Below are 12904 nucleotides of genomic sequence, written 5' to 3' on the forward strand. Positions count from 1 at the left end.
ATCAAAGGGCTCCAGCGCCCACCTACTCTCCTAGACACAAGGCTGGGCTCGCTGCTGAGGACATTCCACTCAGGGCAACTTCTCGCAAGCTGTTGCCACACTACATTGGACATTTCGAAGTGGACAGAATCATCAGCCCTTCAGCAGTTAAGCCAGTGCTTCTGTTTTTCCACAGGGTCGGGGACTCGACCTCTGGGTGGAGTCCAAATCATCACACCTGTCATCCTCACCTGTTTGTGATCCAGTTGGCAGTTTTAAGACCAGCGTACACAACTATTCTTCGCCAGTTCGTCCGCTATCCCACATCTGTGATACTGTAGGCCATTCATGCTTTCATGATTCATCCTAATCTTGTTAATACTTACCCTGTTTTTCCTTGTGCTCTAGTCATACCTCGTCCTCGCAGCTCCCGTGGGAAGAGTACAAACACAATTCACTCACCTCATCTGCTACTAGTCTCTCGTCTTATATCCCTAGGATATCAGCCGCCTCTTTTCCCTGAGGTAGAAGCTGACGTCACAGTTCCATCTGTCCAACATCACCTTTGATGTAGTTGATGCATTTGGGCCCAGACTCAGGAAGCTCTACTCAGAACCGTTCATTGGCAGCGCCACTATTTGGATCGCCTCCAAATGGCCGCTCCCAGATATGAACCTGGACAAAAGGAATGGCTAACAGCTAAGGACATCCCTCTGAAGGCCCTCTCCTCTAAGTTCAGTCCCCATTTTACTGACCCTTCAGTAGTCAGACTCAATCTTCCAGCATCCATGCACATTCACCACATGTTCCATGTCTCCCAGGTCAAGTTAGTCCACAACAATCCATTCCTCGAGGGCAAGCTTGATTGGCAGCTTAATGTCTGACATCATGCTTGTGCTGGGGAGAGACAACAAGAAAAACCACACAGGAATGGTTCCAAACATCCAACATGTACAGTCCTCACTCTCTCGCAGTCAGGCTCAGGCTCACCACACCAGGCATAGAAGTAGAGGAACCTGTTCACAGGGCACAGAGGGCCACAAATCCACAGCAGCAGAGCAAAAACACTCAGCATAACAGGAGCCAAGATTACAACCATTCAGTTCCAGCAAACACTGATCCTTCGGCCACTACCTTAAGTAGTGACCTCCACTAACCCGCGATGAGCACTGCCCATGAACACACACAAAGGAGGAGAGAGAAAAACTAGCATGCGACAAAGCCAGAGATGACTGAGGGACCATGACAGGGCTGAACTTAAACATGCTTACTTAACTCTACATTATAATTATCTAGATCTTTATCGTGTATTATTTTTCCTTATGCTTTGTGCATTTAATTGCAGTCATATACATTGTGCTACAGTGCTGTGTAGGTGTTCGGGGATTTCTACTCCATAAATTAAGACAAGATCGACTGTGGGATTAAAACAATGAGGCAGCTTATTTGCATTCTGACACTTTAAAGTAGCCCAATAATGAACTAAATGCACTGTTTCATCATCTACATTGATCAGAATGTTTTATTCATTCCAGAGGAAATTATTCAAATTTGAAAGTTATATAAGTGAATGTAAAAGTCACCCAGTGGAATTGAACTGGACACTAAATCTGATGAAAAATCTGAGTAATAACATGAAGCTCTTAATAAGATATTTGAAGTTTATACATCTACATTCTCACTTGAAAATATCTCAAAAGTTTATTTTGTGTCACAGAAAGATTATTAAATAAATGCATTTGAGCATATTTTAGAAGTAATCGCTTCACTTTTGGACGTGGGACAGAGTCATTGTGTCTGACGACTGTTTGAAACAGGTTGGTTCACATTCTGATGGCTTCAGTTTCAGGCTGCACTTCCTCTTCACAGTCATCTCGTTAGCCAGGGTTCCCAACTGCCTTGGAGGACCTGCTGAGTGACAGCTTACTGGGTTAAGCTGTTGTCCCTGCAGCAGTTACAGGGTCCTGGCTACTGGCCATACTGGTTTATTTTCAAGAGTTCACAGTCTAACTCCAGTTCACTGAGCCTGGCCTCCAAAGCTACAAAAAGGCCACATTTATTACAAGTAACATTAGATTTAAAGAGCATTGTTTTTATTGTTTTGTGTTTTATAATCAGTGAGTTTACAGAGCGTGATTCTTTGTTTTGAGGTTTTAGTGTTTGAAAATGTTTCATTTTAGTTGAGTTTTTATTAGTTTTGGGGGGGGGGGGCATCCTAACATGTATGTTTGCCTCTTCAAAGCGTGAAATGCATACTCATGCAGAAGTTGCAGTAACAGCAGGGGGAGATATTGTTTAAGTCAACATGAAAATAATCAGAGGAAAGAGTTTAAACACACATTATTTACGCTTTTAGGGAAAAAAAATCTTTGAATGAATCCTTAAACAAACAGAAAGCCAGGGAAGGGAGCCGAGGACGGGACAAATGTACTCGTGTTTGCGAGTTAAAAGACAAGCTGCAGCATCTTGGACAAACAGTAAGGGGATCTTTTCAAAGGTCAAAACAGAGCACATTGCAGTAGTCCAGAGGTACTGTGACAGAAGCATAAATGAAATGTTCAAAGTTTGAAGGTGGATTTGTGCTTGGATAAAAGTCTCAAATGATAAAAAGTAGCTTTGATGATGGATTTTATCTGCGTATCAAGAATAAATCACAGTTTGACACCAAGATTAGTCAGTGTTGGTTTAGCACATGGCTGCAGGGGATCCAGGTCGCAGCACACACACCACTGAACACGATGACTTCAGTATAACTTTCACTGAAATTTTAAAAATATAAAATGCCATTCAGGCTTTGATATCAAATAATTATAAAAAGTTCATGGTGAACTGGACTTTATGCCAAAGCAGAGCGTAAAGTGATTCATGAGCCAGCTGTCCCATGCAGAGTGCATGAGTTTCACATGCGGGTCATATCACACATAAGTGTAACAAACTAATGAGGGCTGGAGCATATCCCAGTTGCCACAGGGCAAGAGATGGAGTTCACCCTGGACAGGTCACCAATCTATCGCAGGGCTAACACATCGAAACAGACAACCATTCACATTCACACCTGGGCAAATCAGAATCCCCAGTTAACTTAACCCCGCTAACTGCAGCCTTTCGACTGTGGAGCGAACCCACACAGAGCGAACATGTAAAGTCCACACAGACTGGAACCCAGGACATCGCTGCTGTGCGGCAGCAGTGAGAACCACTGCGTTTCCCCTGTGTTGTATTTATGTCTCCTTATTCATTTCAGTTTTATTCAAATCACAACAGCAGTCACCTCGAGGTGGGGTTGGACGATATGAGGAAAATCTAATATAACAATATTTTTTTGACTATATCACACGATATGTGATATGTTTAAATAACCTCCTAAAACTAATGTTGTTTTCAGCCATATAGTGCTTAACTGGTACACTCATTCAAATAGACCACTCAGTGTTTATTTTCTACTTTAAATACCAAAAATCTGAATTGAAATGTTTTATTTTAACCATTTTTAACCATCAGTTGCAGACAGAGGTTTATTGCAAATGCCTGTACTGTCACACTAAGTCTCTTTCTGTAGTCAACACTGGACCTTTACCAAACAAAAATGGACATTAAGCAATAATTCACAACACAAAATAAAACCATTTTAAATAAAAAGGTGCTCTTTTGTGCTAATAACATATCAAATTTGTAAAATAAAAAATGTGATGAACAAAAATTATAGAAACAAAGCAGGGCTCTGGCATTTGTAGTCGGTGAGGGCCACTTCAGGACAAATGGTAAAAGGCTCCCATAAATACACTTGTGGAAAGAAGATTGGAGGATGTTATAGAAGTAAAGGGCGAGCTGACATTATATTAAACCCTATGGATTAAGAATGGGATGCTACTATGTGCCAAGGTTTTTGAGAGTGTGTCGAGTCATTTGAAGTCGTGCTGGTTCAGGAAGTGTTTCCAGTGCTGTTGGATTTAACTTCCTCTCACATTTCTGTCAAATCTGACCGATTTACAACTTAAAACACTCATAAATATTGTGTTTTACATCTGATTACCTCAAGGCCTTACAACATCCTCCACACTATGCACTTGAACATATAAAAGTGATGAGCACCACCTTTGAACTGAATTTTGAGTGTTTTGAATTTTGTTCCATCTGTGTCGTTCCCAGTCAAAAGTGAAATGAATGAGTGACGTCTTTCTTGATTTATTATGTTCACAAGATTATCAAGTTATCAGATTCCCAAACTTTGGGGTCCACACCACTTTCCCGGTGGGGTGACCCTTCAGCCTTCAGCTCCTGAAGCAGCAGCTGAGGGGTAAAAAGGGAAAGTCACCACCACCATCATCACCATCATCATCATCTTTATTTATAAAGCACTTTAAAACAACCACAGCTGAGGTAAAGTCCTGTACATTCTCCCTCGCCCTTCATGTTTCATGTCTGCGTGCCTTGTTTCCTGTTTTATTTTGAAGAGGTCTGGTGTCCTGTTCAGTGTGTTTAGTTTCACTTCCCCTGTGGTGTTATAATCAGCTGTTTCCCCATGTGTTTCCACTTCCGCTGATCACTTCCTGTGTGTTTCCATTCATTCCTCGCCCGTCTGTTTTCCTGCCTTGTGTCCATGCCATGTTTCCAGGGTTTTGAATTCATGCCAGGTCTTCATGTCAGGTTTCTATGTTCTTGTTTCTTTTCCATGATTTTTTATGTTTAGCCTCAGTTCACCCAGTTTAGGTTTAGTTTTGCCAGCCTTAATAAACGGCTCGTTTTCTGTTACGTCAGGTTTTGTCTCTCTGCACTTGGGTCCACCTCCTCACTCCACACAGTCAGCGTCTCAGCCAAACTGTGACAGTGAGTGTCTGATGAAATTAAAAATAACTTTCATAAACACTTTGATAATGACATGTACACAAAGGTATGTCATTTAGGATTGATATATCTCATTATTACATATGAATTTCTATTATTATCATATTAAAACTTGGGTTGTCTTTGTAGTCGGTGCAAACAGTGTATCTACAGCTTTGGGTTCCTCAGGTTATCTGTAAAATGGCCACACAACAGTCCTAATGTTTGTATGTGAAACAGCAGGTCACTCTATGGTGATGAAGATGACTCATGCTGCATGTTATTGTTCAGTGAGGTTTTACACTGTAATCATACAACTATACATGTATCCACGTACAATTATTTGATATTCTGAAAACCACCCTTGTTGTTTTGAACAAACAAGTCTTTATAAAATCCTCAGCAGTCTTTTACTTTTTGTTGCTAAAGCAACAAGAAGAAGAAGAAAGTGACAACAAAGTAACAAAAGCAGTTTTGTGTCAGGAAGGTTTATTGACGTTGAATTTCTATGGAAGAATGGCAAATATAATCCCACAGTTTAAAACACATTCAAAATTGCATAAAATGTGTATTTAAGCTTTTAGTATTTTCCCGTCTTTACAAATATTTTAAATGTAACAGGTGTTAATAAAACTTTATAAAAGGCACTGCTTTTGGCGAGATGTAAGCTGTAGTACACACGAATGATGAACAGAGAACTGCAAACACAAGATAAAACCTCTGAGACACTTAAATACAAACTTTGATTTGACACGCTGAGCAGCGGGAGAGTGACATCATTCACATTTCAACAGGGCGACTCGCTGTTTCAGTTACATTTGTGTGAAGGCTACTCAGCTCCAATCAGTAGCACCTACATTTGTGAAATTCTCACCTTGACTTTTCTTGTGTTTTTTTTTGTTCAAAGCTGTTGAAAATCACACGTTACACCGAATTCAGCTTGAAACCATTAACTTTAAACAAAACGGACCCACACGGATGCTTTTTGTAATGTTGCAAGGCTGTTGGCTTTGTGCTGCTGGAGCTTCTAGGATCTATAGATCATCCATAGTCTAAGCCAGCTATTCTAGGCTTTCCAACCATTTCCACACTCAAACCCACTTTGCATCATTACAAACAGTTCATGAGGTTTAACTAGTGCATATATCAGGTAACAAAAGGGTTCCTAGTGGCACATGTTGAGACATTAAAAATGCAAAGCAGACCAAAACTTCCACTCAAGCCAAACTTTAATGTGAATTCTGAATCTTCTCAGATTCAGTGTGAATGTGCACTTACTGCTGACCTAAAACCACATCATTCATTCTGATAGCAGGTGACAGAGGAGAGAAAACTGCCTTGGCCCAACATTTGGAAGTTTGCGGTGGTCACTGCATCACACACTTCTCTTTCTGTTGTTTAGCATACTTCCTCCTGCGCTGCTCCAGGCCACGCTCCAGACGCTCATCCTCCTCCACAGCTCTGAGGACCAGAGGAGAGATGGTTACAAGCTGCCTGCACATGCTTTTGTGTTGGGAAAACTGTGGATGTCCATTTTTCTTTAAAAGTGTCTTTCAGTTATTTAGGGTAGTGACTGTGAAGGGAAGGCTGCTGCTGGACAGACCGACAGAGAGGGGGATGAGTGAGGTGACGGCAGCTCGAGAGGAAGAGCAGGTCATCTTCTAACTGGAAGGTTGTGCTTGTATGAACGTATATGAATGGCTGAGACCTTATAAGGCACTCTGACCCAGGTCATTTACCATTTACAACCAGAAGGTGAGGTCAGGTAAACAGGAGTAAATTCCTCATCAGAAACTAGTAAATCTGTTCAAAAACTACTGATGTTATCACCGACTTATTGCTGAGTCAAGAGGTTCAATAAAAATGCAAAAAAGATGGACGTAGAGTTTGAAAGCTGAATATGAAACCGTGATTTGCCTCCAGGCTCGTTGTGATGTTTCATACAGGCTAATGAAATCCCTTTTTAGTTGAATCTGAAAGTCTAGGAATAGTTTATCATGTGTGTATCGTGAGTCTCACCCTCTCTCCTTGGCATCTATACTGTGGACCAGTTCATCCCTCTGGTTCACCAGTGACACCAGCTCCTGAAGCAGCAGCTGCTCTCTGTGTTTATGGGCCTGAGTCTTCTGCCACTCTGCAGCACACAGACACAGAGGTGGGACAGAGAACAGTTTAGGGAGGAAACGAGCTGTAACGAGCTGCTTCTTACTTTTTTTCTGTATAGATGTGGAACTTACTGTTACAAAGTAAGTTCCACATATCAGGATATCAAGTGGCAACGTTCATACAAAGTCAAGTCAAAAAGGAAATGAATTTAGTGGCTGTCAACTGTGCTTGATAAGACCTGCCAAATGAAAGGCTGACGCTCTGTGCAGGGACGTCACTACACAGGTAATATTTCTAGTGACACAGACACTGAGTGACTCCTGGCTTGGTGTGGAGTGAGAGGTTGAGTGATTAGAGGGTTGTGGCCACTCTGCTGTTGTCGACTCTGCAGCTCTGTTTTGAAAACATGTGCAGTGGAAAACACGTGACGAGTACTGAACTCTCTGAATGCTTCTTCTTTTTTACCAACTGGATTTTCTTGTTGTGCAAATTCTATTTAATTTGTCTCTATTTGTCGAAAAAGTGAGGGAGCTAGTGTCAAAGGTCACAGGAAGCTGTTTGAAGTGAAACATCTTCTGTTTGCACAGCCAAAGTTACTGAGGAAATTCATGTGAATGAGTTTGATGTGATTTAAAATGAAAGCTTTTGTGTCACGGTTTTGTTGAGGTGGGCTGTGAAACATTTCCTCCTGCCAAGTGAGGATGGAAAGGAAAAGTTTACTGACAGGCTAAGTCGGTGGTTCAGCCTGTATGTAGTTATACTGCATGTATTTTGTATTTCGGCTGCCACTACATGTACGCAGCGCACCAAATAGCAGCTGATCTCTCAGTAGAGATTTGCTTTCAAACAGAGGGTGTCAGTTCCCATTTCTTAGCTCTGCTGACACATCTCAGGAGCTAAACTAACCCTAATCAAGGTTTTAACTCCACTATGGGAACATGAAACAGTTTAATACCGTCAATTGCCATCATGTCCCTCAGCTCCTTGTTTAACAGCTCAAATCTTCGTTCCAAGTCTTGTTCTTCAAGCCTGTTAATCAGAACAGATGGAAATGATTTATGACACACAACATTTGTGTTTCATTTAACTTTGTCTTAGGTGGGAACCCCCAGCCAACATGTGAACCAAGATCCTTGCTATAAAGTGTTATGACAGAGTTGACAACTCCACCATCTGCTAATAGAGGTAAAATACCAAAATCCAAGGTGTGTGTGTGTGTGTGTGTATGTGTGTGTGTGTGTGTGTGTGTGTGTGTGTGTGTGTGTGTGTGTGAAGGTAGCATGTAGTAAAAAGCACTTTGAGTACTCAGAGTAGAAACGTGCTATAAGAGTATCACTCAATTTACCAAATACACCAATACGACCACCTGCCTAATAATGACGTTCCCGTCGAGACGTGGACTCCACTGCAGCCCTGCAGATGTCCTGTGGTCTCTGCCACCAAGATGTTAGCAACAGATCCTTAAAGTCCTGCTGGGCCTCTGTGGATCTGACTTATTTACTTTCTAATATTTTACACACCAACAGGAGTCATGATGAAGAGATAATCACCTCACCTATCAGTGGTCATAATGTTATGTCTGATTGGTGTACATGAAGCAAGTCAGCAACTTTGTGCTGAGATATACAGTACTATGCAAAAGTCTTGAACCACCCCTTACTCCTTTAAGACTGTCCTGTCATGTCAAAGTGGTTCTTGGGACACTGGCTGCTTTTTCACTTATGTTCAGTTCTGAGCTTGGACCTGACCATTTTCACAGGACTCTTCATTGTAAGGTAAAAACAGACCTACAAAAAATATATTCCTCATATACAATATATCTTAAAGTCACGTCCTTGAGAAAAAGGAAAGATCCCCGTCCGCTGACCCATCAACTGGTTACCAAAGCCTCGTGATAAATGGTGTCAGTGGAAGGCCATGGAGAAACCATTCTTAAGGAAGGAAAACAGGAAGAAAAGGCTGGCATGTGCCAAAATTACACAAGAACTCTCTGACATAGTTTAGGGCTGCATTCAGGAAGTGCTGTCTTAGAGCTCGTCAGAGTGAATGGAATTATTAACACAGATCCACCCTCTGGTAAATGGACTGATTCTTATACAGCACTCTTCTACTCTGCCAGAGTACTCAAAGCACTTCATATAACACGCCACATTCATCTTCTTCTATGATTTTAAGTGCTCACTAACTAACATTCACACACATTCATCAGAGAGCAACTTAGGGTTAACTCATTCACTGCCATTGACGTCTATAGCCGTCAATTGCAGTGAATGAGTCAATGGGTTTAACTCATTCACTGCCAGCCATTGGCAAGTTAATATCTTGCCCAATGACATTTGGCCTGCAGACTGGGATTGATCCACCATCTACCTCGTGAGCTACAGCTGCCTATCTGGAAAGCATCTGTCTGACAGCAGCTTCATTAAACAGTAACCCCAAACACACTGCGAGTGCATTAAAAGCATACCTGATAGAAAAACCACACTATCAGGTATGGTTTGGCCTACGCAGAGCTTGGACCTTACTATTATAGAAGCAGTGTGGGATAAGAGAAGAGAACAGATACAACCGAAGAAGAATGTCCTACGTACTAATCCTGAAGATTACATGAAACATTGTGTAGGAGAGTTCAAGCTGTGTTGTAGAATGAAGGTGGTTATACTAAATATTGACTTTCAAGCTTGTTCAATTTGTACAAACTCAGGTTTTTTTGCCTTAAACGCCGTAATTTCATGTATTGTCTGTGAAGGTTCTCAGTCATCCAGGTCATCGTAGTCAAAGGAGCTTGCAAAGAAAACTGGAAAACACTAACATCATGTGGTCTGTTTAGTTGCTATTCTGGAGTTTTCTCAACAACATGGCTACGGTGTGGTGAATGATTATGAATGAACTTTAAAGTTCTCACAGATTAGTACTATTGACTCCTGGTTGTCTGCACCATCCTGTTATTTTAGGGGAAGTTACAGAGCAGGTCACCTACTAATCAGATAAGTTGGTCGTTTGAACCCTGGCTGCTTCGGCCAGGCACGTCAAATATCCTTGGGCAATATACTAACACATCAAGTATATACATATTTGTAACCTGTCTCTGTGCTGCTAAATGAGCCAAGAGGAGAGATTTTTGTCTTAATGTCAGTGATATACTGGTATTCTACAGTTTCCTCTGCACAATGTGTGCAGTGTGTGTGTGTGTGTGTCTTACAGTAGCTGTAGATGGTCCTGCCTCCGGATTAAAGCATTTTTCTTGTTAACCAATGTGAACCATTCCTGAATCAACCGCTCCTCCTCCTCCTTGTCACTGCCTGTGGGGTAAAACCATCATTAATGTCCCATCTTGGTTATCGTCTTCTTTGTTCTCTTTCTTAGATTAGAACATGGTGGGCAGGTAGAGCGGGTATTTTACCTGTTTCCAGCAACTGTCTGAGTTTCCTCTCCACCACACCTGCTCTGTTATCAACGTGATTTTGTTCTGCTTCCAAGGCTTCCATTTGATTCAGCACGTACTCGCTCGGGTCCTAGATACAACAATAATTACTCACTCTGCAGACGATGAGAGGAGAACAAAAGATTCTCCACAGACTTCCTGACGCACTTTACAAATTACAGTTAAACAGCTGCTTGCTCACCTGGCCCTCTGGTCTTCTGTCCTTTAACGCAGCATCCATTCTCTCTGCATGAAAAAAATGTAAAAATGAGCCACCAATCATTCATCATTATGTCCAAGTTCTGTTGTTGTTGTGTTTTTGCTTTTAGTTTAAGTCAAAGAGAACTAACCAGTTTCTGACTTCCTTTGGGCTTCAGCCTGCAGAGACAAACAACATCCACACACAATGTAGATAAGACAAAGAATGACATTTCAAAGGAATAAACAACTCAGGGGAGGCAACATGAGGTAACATACCGCTGATATGTCTCCTTCTTCGACTGACCCGCTCCTGCGCTGTGACCTACGCTTCTTAACCAGGTCAGCATCTCTGACATGAGAGAAACTAGACTTGAACAGAAAATGAGTCCGTGGTGGCGCCACCGGAGACTGAGCTGCACTCACCCCAGCAACCTGCGAGCGTTTGGTTCTGGGAGGCGGCACCACGTCCCTGCTGGCTTTACTGTCCTTCTCTGCAGTGCTTACACTCCCATTAGTCTCAAGACTTATACCCTCCTCCTGGAGCCTCTGGGCGCAGTAGCGAACAGTTGCCTCGGGGTCGTCTTGGGCTTCCCGGTCCCCTGCCACAGCATAACTGGACTCACTGGTGTCTTTGTCTATGTGAAGCACACTGAGCTCCTGGCCAGTGAAATATGTGCGGATCTGGTTAAGGTAGGTCATGACAATGAGGCGGTCAGGCACTGCAAGCATGACCATGTCTGAAGGCTCCATCAACCTTGAAATTCCAAGTTCAGCAAAGCCATTAAAAGCCTGCAACATGTTCAAATACAAGGACATTATAAGGACTTCCCAAATATTAAGTAATCAGTACTTGTAATTTCATGAGAATATAGGAAACTGTTAACCACCTTTTTGTTGTTTTGCTTGATGTCATATGGATCCAACATTTCAAAATTACTAGAAAAAGACAAAACAGGGCAACATACCACATTTATATCTTTTAAGTTTTCATTGAACCTTTAATTAACCAGTATATGCACTGACAAAGATTATTTTTCAAGGAAACCTCGCCAAGAAAGCAAACCAAAAACTATAAAATCCTGTGCAATGTGTAAAACTAATTTAAAATCAAGCATAAAACGACACGTTAAGACTGAGCAAGCAGTAAGTACAACTAAACAGATAATAAAAAGCTACTCTGTATTGTGTTGGCACATGGGATCCTTAAATTTAGTTAAATCTGTTTCATATAGACTACTAGTATTTTTTTTTCACAGTGTTGTGCAAATAGAAGGCGTGAGTGGACAAGGGATGTGGAATGCTAACATGCAAATAATCCCAGAGGAAGAGGTTGCATGAACGTCACAACGGACCTATGGAATCTTGGACACCCAACATCTAGACCAACATCAAAACAACTATTAGTTCAATGTACCAACATTCGAAAGAAGATCACGGGGAGATATCATCATCCCCGCCATCTGAGATTGGGTACCAAGCTCAACAGGTGCGTGAGTGCGAGAGCAGCTGATCTGAGAGATAAGATCGTGGCTAAACTGGAAACCCTCCGTGCCAGATTACCAAGACTATGTAAAGTACCCTCTGATGGACTAGCAGAAGGTGTGAATGCAGCTTTATGGACAATCCCTACTGTGGCCATCACTGAAACCAGCCAGCTGATCTACACCACGGCAGCAGTGATAATTGAGATGCTTGGGTATAAGACACACAGCAACAAGGAGCAGTACCCTCCATGGAGAAGGAAACTAGAGGTCAAGATCAAGGCAGCATGGAGGGAAGTTGGGCAACTATCGGAGATGGGGTGTCTAAGAAGTACAGCAAACTATTCACACCTGACACCTTAGAAACTACCAAGCAAAAACTAATAGCCTTGGCCAGCTGTTTGAAGAGATATACCAGAGAGACAGAATCCAGGAGAATAAACCAGATGTTCTCAGTGAAACCATCCAAGGTGTTCTCTCAGTGGCAGGAGAACAATTTGAGAACAGCTCCACCAAGCCTGGAGACAAATACTCGAAGAGCATATGGGAGAAGGATGCAACCCATAACAACAATGCTCAGTGACTAGATGAGCTAAGAGCAGACCATAGCAACCTCCACGAAAAGAGTCCAGTAACTATCACAGTGGCAGGCATTCAAGAAAGAGTAAAGGAAAAGCAAAGATGCCCCTGACACAATCCAGCACATAACAGCAGGGAGCAAGATGCTAGCAGGCAGGGAATACATGGAACGCCATAACCAAGTGGTCGGAATAGGATACAGGAACATCAGAGCCTGAGGTCCTGAGGTCAAAATGGGACATGCCCATCAGGGCGGTTGAGAATGACCAAGCTTAGATCCAGTAGGACTTCAACATACAGACGGACAAAC

The 12904-nt window shown here is 42.1% G+C and overlaps 1 protein-coding gene across 10 annotated transcripts in view; it reads right to left on the bottom strand.

Moving 5' to 3' along the window:
• Nucleotides 1-5275: 5275 nt before the first annotated feature.
• Nucleotides 5276-12904, bottom strand: part of ehbp1l1a (EH domain binding protein 1-like 1a) — a 46608-nt gene continuing 38979 nt past the window's right edge. For all 10 annotated transcript variants that reach the window (XM_026161264.2, XM_026161243.2, XM_026161279.2 and 7 more), the window contains 9 exons: nucleotides 11422-11470; nucleotides 10811-11323; nucleotides 10684-10711; nucleotides 10536-10579; nucleotides 10313-10424; nucleotides 10112-10211; nucleotides 7865-7938; nucleotides 6823-6937; nucleotides 5276-6264 (listed from right to left, as the gene is read on the bottom strand). In XM_026161264.2, the coding sequence (XP_026017049.2) occupies nucleotides 6171-6264; nucleotides 6823-6937; nucleotides 7865-7938; nucleotides 10112-10211; nucleotides 10313-10424; nucleotides 10536-10579; nucleotides 10684-10711; nucleotides 10811-11323; nucleotides 11422-11470 (1129 nt within the window). In that variant the 3' untranslated portion in view covers nucleotides 5276-6170. The remainder of the gene's footprint in view (nucleotides 6265-6822; nucleotides 6938-7864; nucleotides 7939-10111; nucleotides 10212-10312; nucleotides 10425-10535; nucleotides 10580-10683; nucleotides 10712-10810; nucleotides 11324-11421; nucleotides 11471-12904) is intronic.

The sequence above is a fragment of the Astatotilapia calliptera genome, chromosome 3, assembly GCF_964374335.1.
Source record: "Astatotilapia calliptera chromosome 3, fAstCal68.1, whole genome shotgun sequence".
Classification (NCBI taxonomy): domain Eukaryota; kingdom Metazoa; phylum Chordata; class Actinopteri; order Cichliformes; family Cichlidae; genus Astatotilapia; species Astatotilapia calliptera.